At 55.4% G+C, this 23,042-nt stretch overlaps 1 protein-coding gene across 1 annotated transcript in view; it reads right to left on the bottom strand.

The window, feature by feature from the left end:
- The window catches only part of TAF4 (TATA-box binding protein associated factor 4), a 65,701-nt gene extending 53,485 nt beyond the window's left edge, over nucleotides 1–12,216 (bottom strand). The window contains exon 1 of the mRNA XM_027046613.2: nucleotides 10,833–12,216. Within this exon, the coding sequence (XP_026902414.2) occupies nucleotides 10,833–12,159 (1,327 nt within the window). The 5' untranslated portion in view covers nucleotides 12,160–12,216. The remainder of the gene's footprint in view (nucleotides 1–10,832) is intronic.
- Nucleotides 12,217–23,042: the final 10,826 nt, after the last annotated feature.

The raw sequence follows: 23,042 nt of genomic DNA, 5'->3' as shown, positions 1-23,042 counted from the left end.
GCTGAAAAACCCCACACACTTAACGATGCTCAGGGAGGCCACGGGCAGTTAGGAAAAGAGAAGCAAAGGCGTGGAGGCCGTGGGGTCAGGATGACGGCGGCCACAGGCTGGGGGCGGCGGGGGTTGGACGGTCCCGTGGGATGCTGGCAGGCTCCCAGCTGTTCTGTGGGGTGGAGTTTGCAGGTGCTCGTCACATACAGCAGGTCACGCGGGGACCGGAGACTGTGACTAACTCAACTCTGCGCGTCTAAGATCCAAAACATCCTGTCCCGCACTAGTCTTCTGTCTCAGTTAATGGCTTTTCAAAGTCGTGGCCCGTCCACCAAGCGGACAGACCACAAACGCCTCCAGAAGACTCCCTGACTCACGCCACAGGCATCCCCGCCACACGAGCGCCGCGCTGATGCCGAGCTTCAAAAATGAACGCGGCACAAGCCACGCTCTCCGACCTCAGGTGCTCCCGCTTCGCCGGCAGGTACAGCCTCACCTGGACCGACTAACGGCCACCCGCCCACTGCCAGGCCCCACGGAGACGGGCCTCGGTGGGACACGCCAGTCCCGAGGAAGCGCCCCGCTCTACCACGGGGTCCATGAGGCCGGCGCCCAGAAGCACTGCGGCAGCCTGGGCCTGAACGACACGCAGAAGCACCCAGAAAATAATGCTGTGAGGTGCAGCCGCGACCTGGCACGCTGCCCACTGTGGAAGTGAGCGGGGGGGGGGGCAGAGCAGGCAGGGAGGTTGTGAACGCCCCACGGCCAGACCACCGTCAGGAGTCCGGCTTTGTTCTAGAAGTAACGAGGGACCCGTGGAGGTCCTTGTGTGCAGCAGCCCAAGCAGAGGGGACGTAGTGAGGAATGACGAGGCACAACTAACAGGTAGCGCGACAGGGCGGGGACAGTGAGGCACCCAAGTGACCGACACTACACCCTCCCGTGCCTGCAGCCCCACCTGGCGCCTGCCCACGACCCCACACTGGGCATCTACTGATGAGGACATCCAGGAGCTGCCTGGAAAGTTCTAAACTACACACAACTGCAAGAGGAAACGCTCTAGGGGTCCACCCCCCAGAACAAACAGTCACTAAAAATTCTCATAGTGGCCTCGGGTCTCTTTAAGAGAAATAAAACGTTACAGAGAAAAGTGGAGGTCCCGTGCACAGGCCCGTACCCCCACCGCCCCAGAAGCAGCCACCTGCAGGGAACGAGGGGACACCCTCCAGCCACCTCCCACACTTGGACACACACATGCCCGCGACACACAGACCTGAAGAGCGTGCGCCCCCTTCCGCCACCCCTAACCTGCCTTCCGTGCACAGCGCACCTCTGCCGTCCAACATGCCAGCACTGAGCACGGAGCGTGCTTCTGCCCCCGGCGCACACCGTCACACGCAGCTGCTCATGACCGGGCCTCCGAGGGACTGAGGCTGACGGTCTCAAGAAGGCCAGGCCAGCAAACTCCCCGAGCTGACGGCACAACAGTGTCCTCGAGGGTGGCGTGTCCCCAGCAGGTCGGCAGCCCTACCCACGCCGGGAGACGGCCAGCTGTCCCGGCGGTCACCAAGCCAAGTACGGTCAGAGACCCCTACGGAGGTGTGTCTGGACCATGGAGCCCCCAGAGTCGGAGAGGGGCTGGCTCCACCATCAGTTCCAGGATCGGGACCCCAGAGAGCGGTGTCCAAACCACTCAGCATGAAACGCAAGCCAGGGCTGGCCCACCGGGCACCCAGCCCAGAGCGGTCGGGACCCTGGCCCAGACTCGCAGGACTCCCAGTGAGCTCCGCGCCGGGCTCCCACGGCCCACTTGGAGGCTGTCTTTACTACGTCACCTAGAGCTTGGGAGACGCTCTGAACAAAGTTTCTCAACTGTTAAATACGTACCAAAGTGGCAGCAACCCTGACTTGTTATCTAATCAGTCCAGAGCAGCAGAGAAAATGCTGGAGTGTCCAAAATGGACTATAACAGACAGAAAGCTTATTTTCAGCAATTACTGCAGGAAAAGGAGCGGCTAATGAGATTCCATTTCAGAAACGATGCTGCATTTATCCCCACCTCCTCCCCTTGCAAACCCATCTTCCGTGGCCCACCAACAGCCCCATCAGAAAGTAATTCCTGAGGACGGGGACTGCCCTACTCTAGCACAAGTCTGATCTGAAGTTGGTGCCCAATGTCTGCTCATTGACCGACTAATCAAACTCACGAAGCGTGGCTCTGCCCTTCGAGGCCACGAGCAGGGCTGATGGGTGGCCGCCCGGGCACAGCTCTGCAGTCAGGAGAAAGGGCCTTGCACCTGGAGACCAGGGGACCTCCCGACCACTCACCCCTTCCCGCCATCGGGACGGCCCCAACCTTAATGCCCACAGCCACTCAGAGAGGAGGCCGGGGGGCCGTCTGGTAGCACGAGACACAAGCCCCCGCTGACCCCAGGAGTCGGCAGCGGCTGGACACACCCCTGCCTTCCTACAGCCGGGTCTCTGGAACAGACAGCACCAGCGTGTCGGCCCCTGGGGTCAGCCAGCCTCTTGCCGTGTGCTCGGGACTCGCCGGGCTGTGGATCTTCTCGCGAGAAGGCCCGGCCCTGTGTCAGCTGCCTCAAGTAGGCACGAAGACGAGATGCGGCAGGAAGGAGTGATCGCCCCAGGCCTCCCACCTGGCTGGCCTCTCTCTGGGCCCAGCCCCTCGGGTAAGGGGCTGAGGAGGCTCTGAAAAGCCACTCACCTCCTTGGGTCTCAGCATCTTCACTGGGACCACCCGGCTCTAGAATCCTCAGACTCACGAGTCTGTCCATCGGCACACGGCAGGAAGCCCGGGGCGGGCACACAAGTGCAAAACCAGCACCTCGTCACCTCATCGGAAGTGCTAATGTCCCTCCCCAGCCATTTCCACACATAAAAAGGCAAAGAAGCTGGAGGGAATTTGCTGCCTTAATGACAAACACTCCTACTTCATAAAAAGCTCCTAAAACAACAACTGCCCCGTGTCCGTGTCCCCAAAGGGCAGGTGAAAGGCAGGTGGCGTTCAGGGTCGCCCCTCCTTCCTAGGCCTCCTCCGCCCCCACTACCTGCAGCAGGGGGGCCCCGCCTGCTCTCCCGGCCGCCCTCCCCCTGCTCCAAGACAGTCCCCCAGGAGGCGGCCTCACCCTCACGGCCAAAACTTCCATCAAATGCCACGGGACTCCCAAACTCTGACCCCTCGCGGCCTCTGCCCCCAGCCCACACCTCACGCTCAACTACCCCTGATGCCTCCTCAGAAACGGCACCACACGCTTCACATTCCAGACAGGCCCACGGCCCTCCGCCCCCGTCCCCCTTCACTGCAGTCCTCGGTCTCAGCCACCCCGTGATGCCCTGTCCTCGCAGCGCCGTGGATCGGCTCCCCGGCCGACGTACATCCTAGAGCAAAGGACCTCGGTCTCCATCCACATCCACGGGAAAAGGCTCACCTTCACTTGGTCAAAGAAATACGCCCTAGAACCAGACACGACCTTCTAACCGAAACCTGTAGAACGGTAGCAATTTCTAAAAAGTCATCATTTTGGCCATGGCTCTCAAAACCACGGTTTTAAAAGCGTAAATGGTCGAGTCCTCAAGAAGGCAATTTGTATCAAAGACTCATGAATGCTCGACCCATCAGACGCCTGCAGAGCTGTGCACAAAGACATTCACCTGAGGGTCATTCACAGCCGACCAGGGGACGGAGGTGAGCCACAGCAGCCCCTCCCAGGGGCCTATGGGGAAGCTCCGAAGGAGGGGACTTCAAAGGCCACCAGGGCGGGGGCACTCCCCACACAGGCTAAGGCAGGAGGCGCGGCAGGACCTGGGTGACCGAAGGTCTCCCCCTGCACGTGCTTCATGCAGGCGGATACAGGTGGTGACCAGCCGGGCAAGGCGAAGATTATGAGGAACTTTATTTTCTCCCTCACGGTTTTCTTTTCTGCCCACACTTCCCATAATGAATAAAACTTCGTATCAGAAGGAAAAACGTGGGAAAGGAGTCCCTTTCAAAGGACTAGTAGTGTTACGACGCTGTGGTTCTGCTACAACACCCACCGGCAGCACCCGCCTCTCCCCTTCCCCGACGTGGGGGCGCCGGGGGCGCCCTGACAAGATCAAACCACGCCAGGCCTGGCCCGTGACCTGCTGTGTTCACTAACCCATGGCGTCGGTCTACGCAAATCCGTACACAGATTACATTAAAAAGCACTCGACAAAGCTCCTCTGTGAAAGGCGTGACGGCCCCTTGGAGAGCTCCCCTGACGCACTTGCCCCCACACCGTGGCACAAAGATTGTGGTGGAAACGCTGCCTTCCGTCCCCTTCCAGCTGCGGTGGCAACACAAGACGGTCCACACAGTATGGCCATCCCACGCCCCAGCACCTCCCCCCTCCCCAAAGCGCCGGGCCTCATCGCTGACCCCACAAGGCCCCTCTCTGCCCTCTGCAGTGTCCAGGCCAACGCCGGCCACTCTGAGTGCAGAGGGTGCAGCACTGAGGACGAGGGCCTTGCTGTTCTGGCTCCTAGTGTCCTGCTCTGTCCACTCCATGTCCACTCTGACCGCTGACTGCCCAAAACAAGTCACTGCACAGCGACAGAACCTTCTCACTGCTTGCTCCTCAGCTAAAATCTGCTATCCAATGCGACGCGGTCATAAAGACCTGTTTTAGGATTTCCCCAACCTTAAGAGCTGGAAAACATTTCAAAATATGCCCTCGGGATACAAGTTCCCCCGATGTCAGTGAGGAGGTCCCATACCACCTGGTCATACCCTCCTCAGGAGCTCAGTGGTCAAAGAACCACACACGTCCATCACCCCCTTCCCAGGCCACATGCAAGAGGCAGAGAGGTCCCATTAGACTCCAACTTCAGGATAAAAGACCCAGCTGAGGGGCGCCTGGGTGGCTCAGTCTGTTAAGCGTCCGACTTCGGCTCAGGTCATGATCTCGCAGTCCGTGGGTTCGAGCCCCGCATCGGGCTCTGTGCTGGCGGCTCAGAGCCTGGAGCCTGTTTCAAATTCTGTGACTCCCTCTTTCTCTGACCCTCCCCTGCTCATGCTCTCTCTCTGTCTCAAAAATAAATAAATGTTAAAAAAAAAACAAAACTAAAAAAAAAAAGACGACCCAGCTGAGAAGGCCTGCAGAGGGGCTCTGAGCCTCCAGCCCAATCTACACTCACTCACGCGCCCACACTGGGAGGGCCTCCGTCCACTCACATGCAGGGGGATGTGGCCAAGCAAGTGGCCACAGAGGAAAGCTGGACAAGAAGGGGGCAGGCGGCTGGGTGGCTCAGTCGGTTAAGCATCGGACTTTGACTCAAGTCATGATCTCACAGTTCATGAGTTTGAGCCCCGCTTCGGGTGAGCTCAAGACCTGCTTCAGGTGAGCCCCGCTTCTCCTCTCTTCTCTCTCTCTCTCTCTCTCTCTCTCCCCCCCTCGCTCATCTGCACTCTCTCTCTCTTAAAAAAAAAAAAAAAAAAAGGAGGGGGTATCCATGCACTTTTCAAATGTGGGGGCGGGTGCCTAAATTGTGGACAATGTTTATACCTCTTTGTGTTTTGAAGATTTCGTTCCCTTAGTGCAGACATCTAAGGATGTGTAAGAATCAAAAATTGTACTTGAAAGGGTTCCCGGTTCTAGCACAGAAACATAAAGTTCTCAATTTCCAAACGAGGCTACAGCACTTGATCTACTACACAGGGTGTTAAGAGGCACTGGTCAGCAATCTACTGCCCTGAAGTCCGCGTGTTTCTAACCTACAGTGCCCCACGCCGTGGCAATCTCACCCCCAGCTGGAAACAACTGTCCCTCACACGCTGGGGCATGGCACCCAGGACGGAGGCTCCAGTGGCGAGAAAGGACCTCTCTCCTTCAGTCTTCTTACTATCAAAGACCTGATCACATAAAAGACTGCCAGCCTCCAGTCGAAGACAAGTTTCAGAGACGAGAACCCTAAACAGTAACTATTTCCCAGGACGATCAAGAAAACCTGAGACTCCTGCTTATCATCAACATGAGGAAAAGTAAAAGTGCTTTTGAGAACTTTGCAAACTCCCCAAACCTAAGGCAAGTTGCTCCAGAGTCCTTTTAAATCTCTGCTTCAAAATTTTAAAACCAGTTAATTCTGTCTTGATCAACTCACACACGACCAGCTATTTCTCGAAAAGCTTTCTTCAAATGTATCATTTCAGATGAGGAAAGCTTACACTTACACACCGAAGCCGAAGTCGGGATTAGGAGCACACCAGGAACTACCTTTATTTTGATTTCAAGGAAACAGCCACGTGCGCGCCCCGCTGCTCTGCCCCACCAACCTGCTTCGTTTCTAGGGCAGGGTCTGAACTGGGTCAGTCCCGTTCTGATCAAACCCCACTGCCCGAGGGGACCCAGTGCCCACTTGTCAGCAACTCCTACAGCACAAGCGAGGGCACTCACTCGCCATGGCCCGGAGGTGACAGAACTCCTGGGAGTCGGGCCCTTTGGCCCCTGGGTTCATCGGCCACCCAGGTAGCAAGATCCCACTTGCTAACCACTTCCTCGTGGGGTGCTAAGAAATACGGATCTACCCTGGACCGGCAAACGCAAAGGACTCGGGAAGTCTCGACTTTTCAAACTCCAGTAATTGTGCCATACGCGCACAGCACGCGTTGCCCTCCGGCACGGTAGGCAGCAGGAGAGAACAGATGCCCCGGGAGGGTCTAAGGGACCCCTTTCCTGGTTATTGCCAAAAGGTGAGAACCGCCAGCTCCAAAAGACCCCCACGTACGCCTGAAACGCCACCCCACCCCCAGGCGCCAAGACGGCTTTGTCCTCCCTTAAGGTAGTGGTGACAGTCAGGGGCGAGGTGCGGACAGAGGATGGCCTCCCCTCCAAGCCCACGGTGTGGAAGCTCAGAGAAGCTACCTCTGTCCCCGCCAAGCAGAGCTGTCCAGTGCCGGCCGCGTGTGGCTCTCCGGGAGTTCTTTTCCCTTTCTCTTTACGAACATCACCATTACACAAGTACGTCAAAAGCAAAACCCCAAGGCCTTTGGGCTAAAGCCAACCCCATGCCAAAGCCCACTCCAAGCAGGCAGCCGCGCCCACTGCCCCCACGGCAGCAGGACACGTCCGCCGGGTCTGTGACTGGCCTGTGACAGCCCGGCAACTTTCCCACTCACACAACCAGAGTCAGCCACCGCACCAGGTTCCCCGGTGACTGAAAACGCGTCCAAGGCTGCTATGGTTTTGATGAGAATAAAGCTGTCTTTAGACCTGGCACCATCTACAGCAACATAATGCTTAAGACCCGCAAAAACCGTAACGTCACTGGGACAGCACATAAATAACAGACGTTACACGATGGAGGTGTGTCCCATTCGTCCCGACAGGATTCCACAATGCTTTGCAAAATGGTCAGCGGCACTTTCTAGCTGGGGCAACTGGGACTCCAAGCAGAGAAGGCAAGAGTGCCCTCAAGTAACAAAATCTAAAGGTGCAAACGCACCCCTCGGGCCACAGCACTTGCGGGCAACACCGGCCACCAGAATGTCCAGTTCCTTTTACTTCAGTGCTGGGCTCTCCACACCCTACCGCCCGGCTCAGGGTCAGCCCTCCGGGAAATAACCCGGCCCAACAGCCCAGTCGGCTACCGCTGGGTTCTTCCCTTCCCTACCAGCAAATAACTGTGCTCATCATGGTGGGAGCCATGTTTTTACGAGCAAGGCTATTAACAGTGATAACGTTCACTTCCAATAAGGAGCACGCAAATGTTCCCAGGCCAAAGCAACTACGCCGATGGACAGGAAACGGTGCTCCGTCCCGGAATGAGAACCTACGCCCTGGCCAAACCTTCAGGTGACAGGAGAGCATTCTCTGCAAAAGCAGGACAAACAGACGTCCCCTGCAAAAAACACTAACTTGCCACGCCAAGAGATAACCTTTGGAAGTGAGCATCTTTAACGTAGCATCTACCTGAAAACATCTTTTAAAACCATTTACGCACATGCTAATTTTGGTGTCATATCACTTTTTTTTCTCTCAACGATGATCATAACGTTACCGGGATGTTACGACTAACAAGCTGTTTGAAACGAGCGCTTTTCGCAGTTCTTGGAGGAGTGCCTTTGCGGCAAAAATCTCTTACCTGTTCTTGCTATCCCCGGAGCGGACAAAACCGACACCCTGGTACCTTCAAACGAGCAAATCGATTACGACGACGTAAGCGTTTCTTTACAAAGTTGTCCCAACAAGTAAGATCAAAACGGAACTCGCTAAAGCCAAAATCCACACGGGTTCCAGCGCACGATGAGAAGGCCTGGGGCCCCGGTGAGACCCCCGTACCTCCTCTCCCCATCTGGAGCTCGCCCTGCAGGAACGAGAGTTGCCGACGGGCCAGCCTCGTTCATACACACTCACTTGACACCCGTGTGCAGCCTGGAAAGGCCTCCCGCCCCCGATCCCTTCCCAAGTGTCTGCGTCTCTGAGTTGTAGCAAGAACGAGCTATCAGCCGAGCACGGTTATTTGTATAAGTCACTGCTACCTCCGCTGTATACGTCTTCAGGATGAGAGATTTCAATGAAGAGGGAACATCAAGGAAGAGAGTTTAGTATTCCCTGATCGATTATATAACTAGAATATTCATAACCTGTCATTTTGGTTTACAAAATTGCACTATTTAAAAGCAAGAACTTTCTTTCGGGGTGATACTTTTTTTCGCTCCCGCTGTTGTAAAAAGGAGGCGATGTAACTATTCAGAGTTCCCAATCGGTGGGGGCCGGAGTGTGGGGAGCGTCAAAGAAAACACGGACACACATCTTTTATATTCTAGAAGACATCTGTCACCCCAATGTCAACACGGGCTGCTCTCTGCTCTCAAATCCCGGGGACTTAACGCAAACGCTCGTGACAACTCTTACAGCTTTTTTCAAGGACTGGTCCACTGGCACACGAAGACCTCTGTGACAGCGACGCCAAAACCAAAGATGAGAGTGAGTCCAGGGTCACTCGTGGCAGAGACGCCCTTTCCCAACCATGGCTTCCTCCCCCGGCACAAAAATAAGGAAGGGGTTTCGCCTGCGCCAAGGCGCAGACCAAGGAGACCCAGCCATCCCCAGACCACCGCACCTGCAGGCGTCACACGGGCCCTGCCGGTCAGGCCAAGCGCCTGCCTCGCCAACTACTGACCAGCTCACACCAGTTCCCAACAACACGAGTGCGGCACGGGAATGGTCTCTGGCAGGAGTAAGGCAGGTGCTGAGCTGTGCAGGACCCCCAGAAAGGGAGTTTTATACATAGGGAAAGGATATTCCCACGTTTTACATAATGCACCACAACCCCGAATTCCCTTTTTCAAAGGTTACTAAAAGATCAGCCCTATTCTCCACCGAAAAGTCAAAACACACACAACGAGCAAAACAGAACCTTCAAATAAGCGCCCACTACAAACTCAAAAAACAAACCAGACGCGTCCTAAGGGGCATCTCGACACCTCTCCAGCAACTTCTTCTGCGTCACCTTGTCCCCTCCGAGCACGGCAAGCCCCACTCCCACCCCGGAGACGTGGGTCTGGGCTGCCCACTTCCCCCGCCCCTGCCGGCCTAAGAACACCCTCACGGGCTCTGACAAGAAAACCCTCCCTTGTTAAGACGCTGAAATTCTGTCAAGGTGACCAACGGCTCTTTCCCAGAAAGCACGCGGGGACAGGGGAGGTGCTGTTTCCGCTCCCGCCACCGCGTTGGCCGCTACAGCAGCACATGTTACTACACAGCCAGGGAGGAGCTCTCCAGAAGCTCCCGATCCTCGCGGGCGAGGCGGAGGGGATGCGAGAGGAGACAGGGCTTCTCAGTGCTCAAGTTTCTCTCTGCTCAAGAATCCCAAAACACAGCAGCATACGCTGGGACGCTGTGGGGTACCTTTCACTGTCAGACCTGAAGAACCCCAACCGACTGCCAGGGATGACCCAAGAGACCCGGGAAACGCACAGGCTGTGGCCGCGACCGCCCCCCCTCACTACGCACCATCGTGTGCACCTCTGAGAGACCCGCGGATCTCACCGGATGGCACTAACCAGAGCGACCGAGCATCCTCTAACCCGCAGCACGGCACTGCTGGACGCTGTGGCCGAAGCAGTGCACGACACAGTGGGAGGCAGGGACGTGGACCAGGAAGGGTGTGTGTGCCCAAGGATCCCTCCAGGGCTCACCTGGGATCTCTGCCATCCTGCCGCTAGCAGGGAAGCGGAAGCTTTCCATGCACGCTTGCCCGGCCACAAGGAAGGGGCGTCCCTACTCTGCCTGACCTCACCAGCTGGGGGGAGTGCCCAGCCCTCCATCACAGCCCAGAGTAACAGAGGAGCAGACGAGTTCCGTTCACAAGCCCTAACACAACCGATCCCCAAAACCAGAAGGGGAAAGCAGCAGACCCAGGAAAGCCATGGACCCAGGCTGCATAACCCAGTAAGCGGTTCCAGCAGAGGCCGGCAGCCAGAGCGCTGCACGGCAGGGGGGAGGGGAGGAGCGGGACAGGGGCACAGGGAGCCGGGAGAGCAGAAGAGCCGCTGCTGCACGGTGGGAGCCCAGAAACTTTGCAATGCAAACAGCGAGCTGAGGCCAAGCGACGCCCCAGGAAAGGGGACCCCTGTTGCCACAGCACCCAGGGGCCGGGCCCGCAGACACACACACACACACACACACACACACACACACACACAGGCATGGCAGAGAGCTCTCCCGCACCGGCAGGGGAGCGCCCTGGCTCGTTCGCTGCAGGCCCGCGCAAGACCCGTGACCTCAGTGCCCTGCCAGCCCCACAACTTCCTGGACTCCCCGCGGGGGCAGCCAGGCCCGCCCGGCGCGGCCACTCACCTGGGGGCAGCTGGAAGTTCTGGATGTTGGTCGGGTTCTGAGGCGGCTGCGGCAGGCGAGGGGCGAGGACCGTGGGCGTCAGCGTGGCCCGGATCCCGCCGGTGGTGGCAGAGGGCGTCCTGGGCAGGCTCTGGGGCCCCGCGCTGGCCGAGCCTTTGGGCAGCCCGGTGGGGGTGCCGGGGGCCGGCGGCGGCGGCAGTCCGGCGGCGGCGGCGGCGGGCAGCGCCCCTTGCATAGTTGGCCCGAGGATCATGCCGGCCCCCGCGCCGGCCGGGCAGCTGGCCGCCAGGGCCTGCGGCGGCGCGGGCGCCGGCTGCACCGCCGTCTTGGGCGAGTCGGCCTTGGCCACCTGCGCGGGCGCGGCGGCGGCGGCGGCGGCGGCGGGCCCGGGCTGACTGTTGGCGGCGGGCGGCGGGGCGGGCGCGGGAGCAGGGGTCGGGGCGGGCGCGGGGGCCGGGGCCGGGGCCGGGGCCGGGGCGGGCGCGGGGGCCGGGGCGGGCGCGAGGGCGGGCGCGGGCGCGGCGCTGCCCCCGTTCTGCGCCGCCGCCGGGGCTCCGGCCGGGGGGCCGGGCGGCCGGGCCAGGCTGGCGGCGGCCGGCGGCGGCGGAGGCGGCGGGGCGGCGGCGGCGGCGGGGGGCGCGGCGGGCGCGGGGGGCGCGGGCGGCGAGGGGGCGCGGGGCGCGGGCGCGGCGGGGGCGCCGAGGAAGGGCGGCGTCTGGATGACAGTGGCGGCGGCAGCGGCGGGCTTGGGCGGCGGCGCGGGCGCGGGCCCGTTGTGGAGCAGGCTGACAGCAGGTGCGGCGGCGGCGCGGAGCGAGGTCCCCAGCGCGGCGCTCCCATTCAAAGTTTGCGCGGCGCCGGGGCCGCCGGGCGGGCCGTTGCGGGCGGCGGGCTGGGCGGCGGGCGCGGCCGCGGCCCCCGGCGCGCAGGCCCCGGCCCCGGGCCCGGCCCCGGCGCCGGCGCCGGCCTCGAGCGCGCTCAGCTTCGCGGCGGGCCCTGCGGGGACAAGCGGGATGGCGCGGTGAGGACGCGGGCCCGGCCGGCGCCCGCCCGCGCTCAGGCCGCGCCGCGCTCTACCTGCGGGGGGCGGCTCCGGCGCCGCTGCGGGCGCGCCCTCGGCCGGCACGGCCGCTCCGGCTCCGACATGGTTCCCGAGCGCGCCGGCGGCCGCGGCCCGCGCCTCGGGCGCGCGGGGCGCGAGGTGGTGGTGGTGGGCCGCGCTGGCCGCCAGCTGCGACTCGAGCGAGCCCACCAGGTCGCTCACCACTTTCTCGTCCACCTCGCTGTTGAAGAAGACCTCGTCCAGCAGATCTGAGCCCGCCGCCATCTTTCCTCCTCGGCCCGCCGCCGCCGCCGCTCGCCGGCGCTGGGCGGGGAGGAGGCTCCGCGCGGGCGGGCGGGCGGGCGGGCGGGCAGGCGCGGGCGGGGGGCGGCGCGCGCCTGCGGGGCGGGGGCGGCGGCCGGGCGGGCGGGGGGCGGCCGGCGTAGGGGGGGGTGTAGAGGGCGGTGACGGCGCGGTGCGCAGGCGCGGCGGCGCGCCCGCCCCCGCCCGCCGCCCGGCGCGTTGCCATTGGTCACGGCGCCCCCCGCCCGGCCGCTCGGCGCCTCGTCATTGGCCGCGGCGCAGGCTTAAAAGGTGCGGCCAATGGCTGCTAGCGGCAGAGGCCGGGGCGCGGGCGGGCGGCCTGGGCTCGGTGGGCGAGCTGGCGGCATCGGGCCGGCGGGCTGTGGGGGTGCGGGCGGCCGGGAGGGCCAGGGACTGGGGCAGACGGACGGCTAGGCGCGGCAGGCGGGGTCCGCACCCCGGGCCTGCTGGGGGCAACGACGGTGACTCGCTCTTTGTCTGCACTCGTTCCAAAATGGCTGCGGCCGGAGCTGACGGGAGCGCCGGGCGGTCGAGGGAGGGAGGGAGGATGGGAGGGAGGCCGTGCTCCCGAGGCCCGTCCGCCGCTGCCTTCGCGGGGCCGGAGCCGGGACAGGCGGGCGGCGGCGGCGCCACGGCTGCGGGCGGGCCGGGCCTGGCCGAGGACTGGCCTCGCGGCGTCGGTTGCGCGACTGCCGGGCGAGGCGGTGCGTCCTGGGCCCCGCGCGTCCCCGACCCCGTCCCCGTCCCCGTCCCCCCGCCGCGGCCCGAGCTTCCCCGGAGGGAGTGGCGCCCGGCCTGGGGCGGCACGGCTCCCGCACACGGGTATCCATAAATCACTGGGGGAGCCGACAGCGCTTGTGGCGACCGGCAGTCCCGAGTCGGGAGCGGTCCTCTGTGGACGGCCTCTTCCTGTTTGCTCTGTTCCCTTTGACAAAGTGCGTGACCTAAACACTGTGCACGAGCATCTCCGCTGTAGAACTGACTAGCTCAGGTACAGTGCTCTTCGTGCCGGGTTTTGCTTGTTTGCTTTTTACCAACAGACGGTGTTCCGGGACGCTTGGCGAGGACAACCGCGGTCTCCGGGCAGCGTGACCCAGCCCCGCGCGCCTGGGGGCGGGGGACCCGTGCACCTGCACCTCCGCGCGCAGGAGGAACGGGACGCGCCGGGTGTGGGGGCGGGGGGCTGGGACCCGCGGCTCCCGTGCCCATCTCCTCCAGCCCCTGGAGCCCGGCCCGGGCTGGGGTCTGGCTTTCAAATGGCGGAAATGTGGAATTCTGTATAAAATCGTAATCTCTAAACGCTTACAAATAATTAGAAAAGCTTAAAGTAGGCCAAGCAACAGCATTGGCAGGCTGATTTCAGGCCCCGTGTGAGGACATCTGTACCGGGAAACAGATGTGAGCCATCGTCCACACCCTCAAAGCATTACGATTGGGGTGGGGGTAGAAAGTGAAGCCCACTGTTCTGTTCCGCTGCACCCTGGAGGGCCGGTGTGACTGCGGGGGAGGGGGGATCCCCACTCTCAGGTCGCCCCTGCTACATTACTGTCGTCTTCCCTGAAGGAAGGTTGGTGGTGCCATCTCAGGGCACCCCGGCTTCTCCACACAGCCGTGGCTTCCTGCGTTCTCTGACGGGACCCCCCTCCCCCAGCCTCCGGTCAGCCTGCACTCTTGGACGCAGGCCAGCATGGCTGCTCTCCTCTGCATCTGGCCTGCGCCCTGCAGGGGCGCTGATCTCACCCGCAGACTGCTCCAGGGCACTGTCCTACAGGAAGTGTGGGCGGTTAAGTCTGCACCCCACCTCACCCCCTGTGGTCCCATTTCCCTGCCAGGGGAGTCCCCGTCCCCTGCCCCCACCCCAGGGAAGATGGGAGCCACAGTGCTCCCTGGAGCACTGCCCACCTTGAGAGTGAACAGGGGCAGTGAGGAAGCCATGGGGCCACCTTGTGCGCCTTTTCAGTGTCTCTTCAATAAAATAGAGAAAGCATCAGACACATTCAAACACGAGAGTAAATCATTTCCGCGTTGCTCTGGCCGTGTGAAAGGTACGCGATGTTGGTTGTATTCCCTTTGCTTCTGTTGTCTACCTGCAATACTACATAAGAAAACATTTTTTAAAGACCCAGGCCTAGGCTACCAGAGTCCCATTCACCTGGGGGACCTCCCCACCCCAGCGGATGGTGCTCCTCAGCCCCGTGGATCTGGCAGGGTGTGCCGGTCATCAAGAATGGATCCCTGACCCGGGGTCAAGTGCAGGAACACCTAACTGATCCATAGATGTAGACACATCCGCTTCTTAGGGCTGTCAGCATCATCATAAACAGGGTCTTACAGAAACGACAGAAATTCATTCTCACAGTTCCAGAAGCCAGGAGTCCAACGTTAAAGTGCGCAGGGTCCTTCCCACCTCCTGCCTCTGGTGGCCCCTGGGCTTGCACCAATCTGTGCCTCTGTGGTCACACGGCTTCTCTGCATCTCTGTGTCTTCTCATTTTTTTTTTATGTTTATTTGTTTTTGATGGGGGGGGTGGTCAGAGGGTCTTAAGCAGGCTCTGTTCTGACAGCAGAGAGCCAGAAGTGGGGCTCAAACTCACAAACCGTGAGATTATGACCTGAGCCAAAGTTGGACACTCACCCAACTGAGCCATTCAGGCACCTGTGTATTCTTTCCTCTTTTTTATTTTTTAATTTTTTAACATTTTTATTTATTTTTAAGAGAGACAGCATGAGCAGGAGAGGGGCAGAGAGAGAGGGAGACAGAATCCGAAGCAGACTCCCGGCTCTAAGATGTCAGCACAGAGCCCAACGCAGGGCTTGAACTCACAAACCGTGAGCTCGTGACCTGAGTCAAAGTTGGACGCCCAACTGACTGAGCCACCCAGGTGCCCCTCCTTTCATCTTTAGAGGATACTACTAACTGAATTTAGGGCCCACCATAAATTCAAAATGGTTTCATCTCAACACTGTTAAGCAATTACATATGCAAAGACCCCATTTCCAGATTGTCATGTGCTGAGGTTCTGGGTGGATGTGAATTTGGGGGGGAACACTTCAACCCAATATAACAGATGACTAGTTTGTTCACTTATGGAAAGAAGACCGAAATTTCAGATCAATCAGAAGGCCGTCATCAGCCCGACCGGCCCCTTTGCCCCAGAACAGTAGCCTGAGAGTTGGTGCATCTGGAGTGGAATCCACTAGCCAAGGCCACCCCTCCCTGTTCTGCCTCGGAAAGAAAGTGTGGTGCTGAAGTCTGCTCCGTGGCCACAGGTAAGCGACACCGACACACTGAGCTCTCCCTCCATGCCAGGCCACGCCTGTGTGGCAGATGAGGGGACTGACGCTCAGGAAGGATGTCATTAGTAGCCCAAGGTCTCTCCCGGTGGAGACAGAAACCTGGGACTCAGACCCCAGAGCTGACAGACACTGGCAATGCTCCTTTTAGACTGGCAAGGTGGACCGAGCCCTCGGTACACTGATTAGATGTCTGCTCCAAAGTTAGAGTCAGGCCTGCCTCCTCTCGGAGCTTGACCTGGATCTGCTGGATGCAGGCTGTCTACAAGCTCTCGAATGACTCATTTACGACGGTGTCTTGGCTGACTCCCACAAATAGCTAACTACAGCTGTCACGGATGGATTTTACTAGTTTAGCTCAGGGAGGGGCTTATTTCGAAGTTTAGGTGGGAACTCCGATAGGTCAGCCTTCCTGGGCCGTCTCCCTCGCCACGTCAGAGTACAAGCAAGAAACAGCCTTCCTATCAAGTCCGAGGAGTCTGCTGGTGTCTTGAGTCCCCGTTCCCTGGAAAGGTGAGGCTGCCGAACTCCATTTTCTGAATATGAGGCCCCTCAGAGGCTTTTTTCAGGTAGAACTGCCTAGTGCTTTGGTTAATTCCTAACACAGCTTGCCCCTCATTCAGCTTAAATGCTCAATGCCCCAGCCTCCATTCCTGAAAAGTTACCTTCTTGAAAACTTCATTGCAGGTGCTCTGGGAGATGGACCAAACCATAGGTTTTGTCGCTGGAACCTGTGTCATTAGCATTAACTGTTTGCACAAGATACGTAAAGCTAAGGTTTTAGGCACTGACCATTAAATGCCAGTGAGAATGTAAAAATTTAAACTTTGAAAGTTAGACCATTTACAAAAGCATCAACCAACCAAACACCTCAATGTAAAACTAACAAAACAAAGCAAAAGACCGACAGACAGAGGGGCACCTGGGTGACTCAGTCAGTTCAGCGTCCAACTCTTGATTTCAGCTCAGGTCTTGATCTCACGGTTATGAGATCTCACAGTTGTAAGATCAAGCCCCATGTCAGGCTCCGAGCTGGGTTTGGAGCCTGTTTTAAGATTCTTTCTCTCTCTTCACCTCCCCCTGGACCCTCCTCCGCTCATGCACGCACACGTGCTCTCTCTCGCTCTCTTTCACTCTCTCTCACACTCTCTCTCTCAAAACAAAACAAACAAAAAACAAGAGGAAATTGTAAAACATGATGCAGAGAAATTACAGAAAAAATAAGTATGTGGAGGGATATACAAAGCTCAAGAATTAGGAGCCTGTCCTTTCTTCCCAACGTGATCTACAGATTCAATACAAAACAGGTTTTAAGATCCCAGCAGGGTTTTTTTTCACAGAAATTGAAAGCTGGGCTTCCATTTCCAGTGTGGTAGAATAGTAACCTCCTATTGAACTCACCTTCCCACAGACAGCACTCTGAGCTCAGGACAAATTACAAAACACCTTTTCCTGGAGTTGCCAGAGTGAGCAAAGGCAGGCAGATGCTGGGGAGAGGGGCTGCCTGTCTCAACACTCCTGGCCTAAGGCCAGGCTGCAGCCCATGCCACACCGACCAGATAAAGCACCAACATACTCCTGAAATCGCTGTTGCACTATACGCTAATTTGGATGTAAATTTTAAAAAATTAAAAATTAAAAAAAAAAGCACCAACAAAACACCTATAGTCCTTCTGCCTAAGGGGCTAGGAGACGGAGCTGGGCCAATGACACCCTCTGGGAGATGCAGGGACATCCCAGAAGGGAAGGAGTAAGAGAAACAGCGGCCTGAGTTCTGTTTATAAATAGGGCCTAAATCCCCAGGTGACACTGGACCACACGCATGAGGCCGACTCCAGGCAGGTAGGCTGAGAACAAAAGAACCAAGATGAGGTCTAACATGAGATCAGAGCTGCTGCCCACGGGTCGTTGTTTGTAGCCCGAGCACTGCCGAGTCTTAGCGTCACAACAACACGAACACAAAATAAAACCAACTCTGGGGATGTGTACACATGACTCCAAAGTCAACAGAAAATAACAATGTGTCTAGGATACAATCCAAATTTACTTGATATACAAAGAAAAGGAGAATGTCAGAGCCATTCTCAAACCAAAAAGGGTAAGTAATGGAGATTGATCCCTGACGTGACCCATATTGCAGAATTAGCAAACAAGGATTTTAAAGTAACTGTTATAACTGTAATCACTGATGTAAAGAAAAATATGCTTTTAATGGGGGAAAATATTTTTTAAAAACCACAAGTGAGAACTAGAAACTATATGTATATTTTTATTTATTTATTTTTATTTGTTTTAATGTTTATTTGTGAGAGAGAGACCGAGTGCGAGTGGGGGAGGGGCGGGGGGGGTGACACAGAATCGGAAGCAGGCTCCAGGCTCCGAGCTGTCAGCACAGAGCCCGACGCGGGGCTTGAACCCACAGACTGCAGGATCATGACCTGAGCCAAAGTTGGACGCCTAACCAACTGAGCCTCCCTGGTGCCCTTAGAAACTCTTTTTAGAAAATGGAAATTGTAGAACTGAAAATTAAAATATCATAAATATAAAGTTAACTAAATGGGCCTAACAGAAGAGTGAATGACAGAGGAATAATCAGTGAGCTTGAAGATCTATCCATAGACTTTATTCAATCTGAAAGAGTGGGGAATAAATAAAAGAGACCAAGGATTTGTGAGACCATTTCAAAAGGTCTACATACGTGTAATTGAAATTACAAAACGAGAGGAGAGAAAGAATGGGGCAGGAAAAAGTATTTGAAAAAAATAATTTCTAGAATCTTCTATACGTGGTAAAAGACATGAATCTACATACTTGAAGTTCCATGATCCCCAACCAAGATAAACACAGAGAAAACCATGCATAGGCCCAGCATAGTCAAATTGCTGGAAGGCACATGTAAAGAGAAAACTCTTACAAGTAGCCACGCGGTCACAGCCATCCAGGGAACGACACATGGAGTCTAATGACTTCTCATCAGAAACTATGGATGCCAGAAGAGAGTGGAACTACATGTACAAAGAGCTGAAAGAAAGCCTGTCAACACATTTGCAGGACGTCAAACCAGCTTTCAAGAATGAGAGTACGTAAATATATTTTAACATAAAAGAATATTAAAAGAAATCCTCACCAGCAGACCTGTATTACCGGACATGCTAAACAGGAAATTCTTCGGGCTGAAGGAAAATGATACCAGCTAGAAACTCGATCATCAGGAAAGAATGAAAAGGATACATAACTGAATACACATACAAGAGTACTTTCCTCTTCATTCCTCTAAAATCCATACGTCTGTGTAAAGCAACAATTGTAACATTGCATTGTGGGGATCTTACTGTATGTAGCTGCGAGGCACACAACGACCGCGGACAATGGGCCTGTGACATTGGAAGGCTCTACATCTGGGGTACATTCTGCTATATTGGCTCCCAGACACTGTGCACTGCAATCGCCAAAGCCATTACTAAAAAAACAAACCACAAAGGAGTACACCTCGAAATCCAACGAATAACTAAAGCAGAAAAGTAAAAAAAAATATTCAGATCACCCAAAAGAAAGCGGAAGAGGACATTTTAGAAGAAACAAACAAAACAAATAGAGACCTAAAGCCCACCAAATCAATCATATTAAGTGTAAGGCATTAAGCACCTCGATGAAAAGGATATAAAAGCAAGACTCTACCATATGCTATTTTCACAGGAGGCATAAATTTAAAAATCTATCATGCCAACAGTAAGCCTGCCAACGCTGGAGGAGCCATGTTAACATCACATAAAATGGGCTTTCACAGAATACTGTCAGAGATAAACAGAGAGGCCGCCTCATGAAAAATGGTGACTTTATCAAAAAGACAAAAATCGTAAATCGGTATGTACCTCATAACAGCTTCAAAATACATAAAGAAAAAATTGACAAAATTAAGAAGAGAACAGATAATTCAGCAATCGTTGTTGCAGATTTTAACATGGGTCTCGCAGCACTGCATAGAACAGATGAACTAAAAAACTCATGAAGGACACAACTGATCTGAACACTATATAAACTATCTTGAGCTAGTATTTTTCAAACACACCTAACACATTCTTTTCTCATGTATACAGTATGTTTAGCAAGATAAACCAAATGCTGAGCTATAAGACAAGTCTCAATAAATATAAAAGGACTCAAATCATACAGAATATGTTCTCTGATTATACTGGAATTAAATTAAAACCAATAACAACAAGATAGCTATAAAAACCCCAAATATTTGGAAATATCCAACTAATCCCAGGGTGAAGAAAAAAAATCACAAGGGAAATTTGAAAATATTTTGAGGGGCGCCTGGGTGGCGCAGTTGGTTAAGCGTCCGACTTCAGCCAGGTCACGATCTCACGGTCCGTGAGCTCGAGCCCCGCGTCAGGCTCTGGGCTGATGGCTCGGAGCCTGGAGCCTGTTTCCGATTCTGTGTCTCCCTCTCTCTCTGCCCCTCCCCCGTTCATGCTCTGTCTCTCTCTGTCCCAAAAATAAATAAAAAAAAAAAAAGTTGAAAAAATAATTAGAATATATATTAAAAAAAAAAAAAGAAAATATTTTGAACTGAATGCTACTGAAAATACCACCTACCAAAGTGTGTGGGTTGCAAACAAAAGCAAAGCACAGAGGGGGTTTTCATTTATAATATCCTTGTATTAGAAATTAACACGTTAGGGACACCTGGGTGACTCAGTTGGTTAAGCTCCCAGTTCGGCTCAGGTCACGATCTCACAGCTCATGAGTCCGAGTCCTGTGTCAGGCTCTGTGCTGACAGCTCAGAGCCTGGAGCCTGCTTCAGATTCTGTCTCCCTCTCTCTCTGCCTTTCCTCCACTCAGACACTGTCTCTCTCTCTCACTCTCTCTCTCTCTCTCAAATATGGGTAGCTCAGTTGGCTGAGTGGCTGACTTTGCATGAGTTCGAGCCCCTCATCAGGCTCAGATCCTCTGTGTCCTCTCTGCCCCTCCGCTGCTCTCTCTCTCTCAAAAAATAAATAAACATAAAAAAAAGAAACGGACACATTAGTTCTAAAATTCATGCAGAAATGCAAAAGGTCAAACATAGCTAAGATAATTGCAAAAAAGAGAAAAGCTGAAAAAAAAGGGGGGGGGCACCTGGGTGGCTCAGTTGGTTAAGCATCCGACTTCAGCTCAGGTCATGATCTCAGTCTGTGAGTTTGAGCCCCACGTCGGGCTCTGTGCGGACAGCTCAGAGCCCGGAGCCTGCTTCAGATTCTGTGTCTCCCTCTCTCTCTGCCCCTTCCCTGCTCATGCTCTGTCTCTCTCTGTCTCAAAAATAAATAAAAACATTAAAAAATCATTATAAAAAAAAGAGCAAAGCTGGAGGGTTACCCCACCACATATTCAGCCACTGTAACTGGAGCATTTAAGACAGTGGGGTATTGGTACAATGGCTGAACAGGCCAACTGAACGGAATAGACGGTCCAGGAAAACCCTCGCACGTAGTCAGCCTACTCACAACAAAATGGACAACCACCCGCAGTGAGGAAACGATGGTTTTTGGTTTCCAATAATTAGCACTTCGTCAGTTGGCTACCCACAAGCAAGAAAAATGAATTTTCTTTTTAAATTTTGATCCAAAAATTTTGATCCAAACCTCACACCATACAGAAAAATCAAGTCCAGCTGAACTGGAAGAGCTACATGTGAAAGGTAAAATAAAACTTCTGGAATGAAACATGTTTAGGGGTGCCTGAGGGGCTCAGTCGGGTAAGTGTCCAACTTTGGCTCAGGTCACGATCTCAGGGTTCCTGAGTTCGAGCCCCCAGTTGTGCTCTGTGCTGACAGCTGGGAGCCTGCTTGGGATCCTGTCCCTCTCTCTCCGCCCCTCCCCTGCTCATGTGTGCGCACGCGCTCTCTCTCTCTCAATAAATATTGTTTTTAATTCTAAAAAGAAGGAAACATATTTATGATCTTGGAGTACGGTTTTGGTTTTTTTTTTAATAAGTGCTAAAAGCACTAAAACCTATAAAGGAAAAAAATGATAAATTGGACCACGTTAAGAATTTCTCACGAAAAGGCACCACCAGAAGAACGGGAAGTGGCCCACCGAATGGGAGAAGATCTGAACAACACGGGAAAATGGACAGAAGACATCACCTCTGACAGAGAGGATAACTGGGGCGTGAGAGGTGCTCAGCCTCATCGGTCACCAGGGAAATGCAAGTTAGGCCCGCTACAGACCTCCCCCACCCCGAGAGACCAAACTCGGAAGGGCTGACGCTACCTAGTTGGCCAGGAGAAGGAGCACCTGCCGATGCGAAGATCCTGGGCAACTTCCACAGAGCTTTGAGCAGCGTCAGCACCCCCAGCAGGCCTCCCGCACACGTGCCCCACAGCAGGGCCCCGTGTGCACCAGCGGAAGGTGCTGCAGGGGCCCAAGCAGCACTGTTCATGGTCACCCCAAGCTGGAAACAACCCAAATTTCCATCAACAGTAAAATGGGTAAATAAACGGCAGTCTAGTCACACAATGGCATGAAACGGGTGTGTTCGGTTTGAGAGAATGTGTTGATGCGTGTAGTTTTTTTGTAAATGTCACACTTGAGTGAAAGTCAATGAGGGAACGTGTCAGACTCATTTGTGCATGCTCAGCTTTCTAAGCTGGAAAGCCTAAAACAAACCCCTCGTCCCGTAAGACAAGGACGTCAGGGCTCGGAGATGGTGAGTGACCTGCGTAAGGCCACCAGGAAATAGGAGAACACGGACCCAAACCCAAGTGTCCTGCGTCCCCAGCCAGGGCTGTCCCCACCAGCAATCTGCTGCCATCAAAATGCCTTCTTTCCTCCTCTCTGGTCGTGGTTAAACAATAACAACGACAACAACATAAAATTTGCCATCTTCACCACTGTTAACTGTACCGTTCAGTGCTGTTAAGAATTATTTGCACTGTTGGGGCTCCTGGGTGGCTCAGTCGGTTAAGCACCCAGCTTGGGCTCGGGTCACGATCTCACTGCTGGTGAGTTCGAGCCCCGTGTCGGGCTCCGTGCTGCCAGCTCAGAGCCTGGAGCCTGCTTCGTATCCTCTGTCTCCCTCTCTCTCTGCCCCTCCCCTGCTCACCCTCCCTCCCTCCCTTCCTCTCTATCTCTCTCTCAAAAATAAATAAACATTAAAATTAAAAAATGAATTATTTGCATTGTTGTGCAACAGATCTCCAGAACTTTTTCACCTTTTCAAACTGAAACTCTACACCCATTAAACAGCTTCCCGTTTCCCCTCCCCCTGGCCCCCCGCAACCACCAGTCTGCGTTCTGTCTTCATGATCTTGACTCTGCGTCGCTCATGTGAGTAGACTCATACAGGGTTTGTCTTTTTTGTGACGGGCTTACTTCACTGAGCATAATGTCCTCAAGTTCATTCATGTTGTAGCAGGTGTCAGAACGTCCTTCCTTTTTAAGGCTGAATCATACTCCAGTGTATGGAGGGACTACATTTTATTTATCCATTCATCTGTCAATGGGTACCTGGGTTACTCCCCTCTCTTGGCCATTGTAAATAATGCTGCTGTGAACGTGGGTGTGC

The sequence above is a fragment of the Acinonyx jubatus genome, chromosome A3, assembly GCF_027475565.1.
Source record: "Acinonyx jubatus isolate Ajub_Pintada_27869175 chromosome A3, VMU_Ajub_asm_v1.0, whole genome shotgun sequence".
Classification (NCBI taxonomy): Eukaryota; Metazoa; Chordata; class Mammalia; order Carnivora; family Felidae; genus Acinonyx; species Acinonyx jubatus.
Note: the sequence above shows the minus strand (reverse complement) of the source record. Positions and strands in the feature narration are given on the sequence as shown.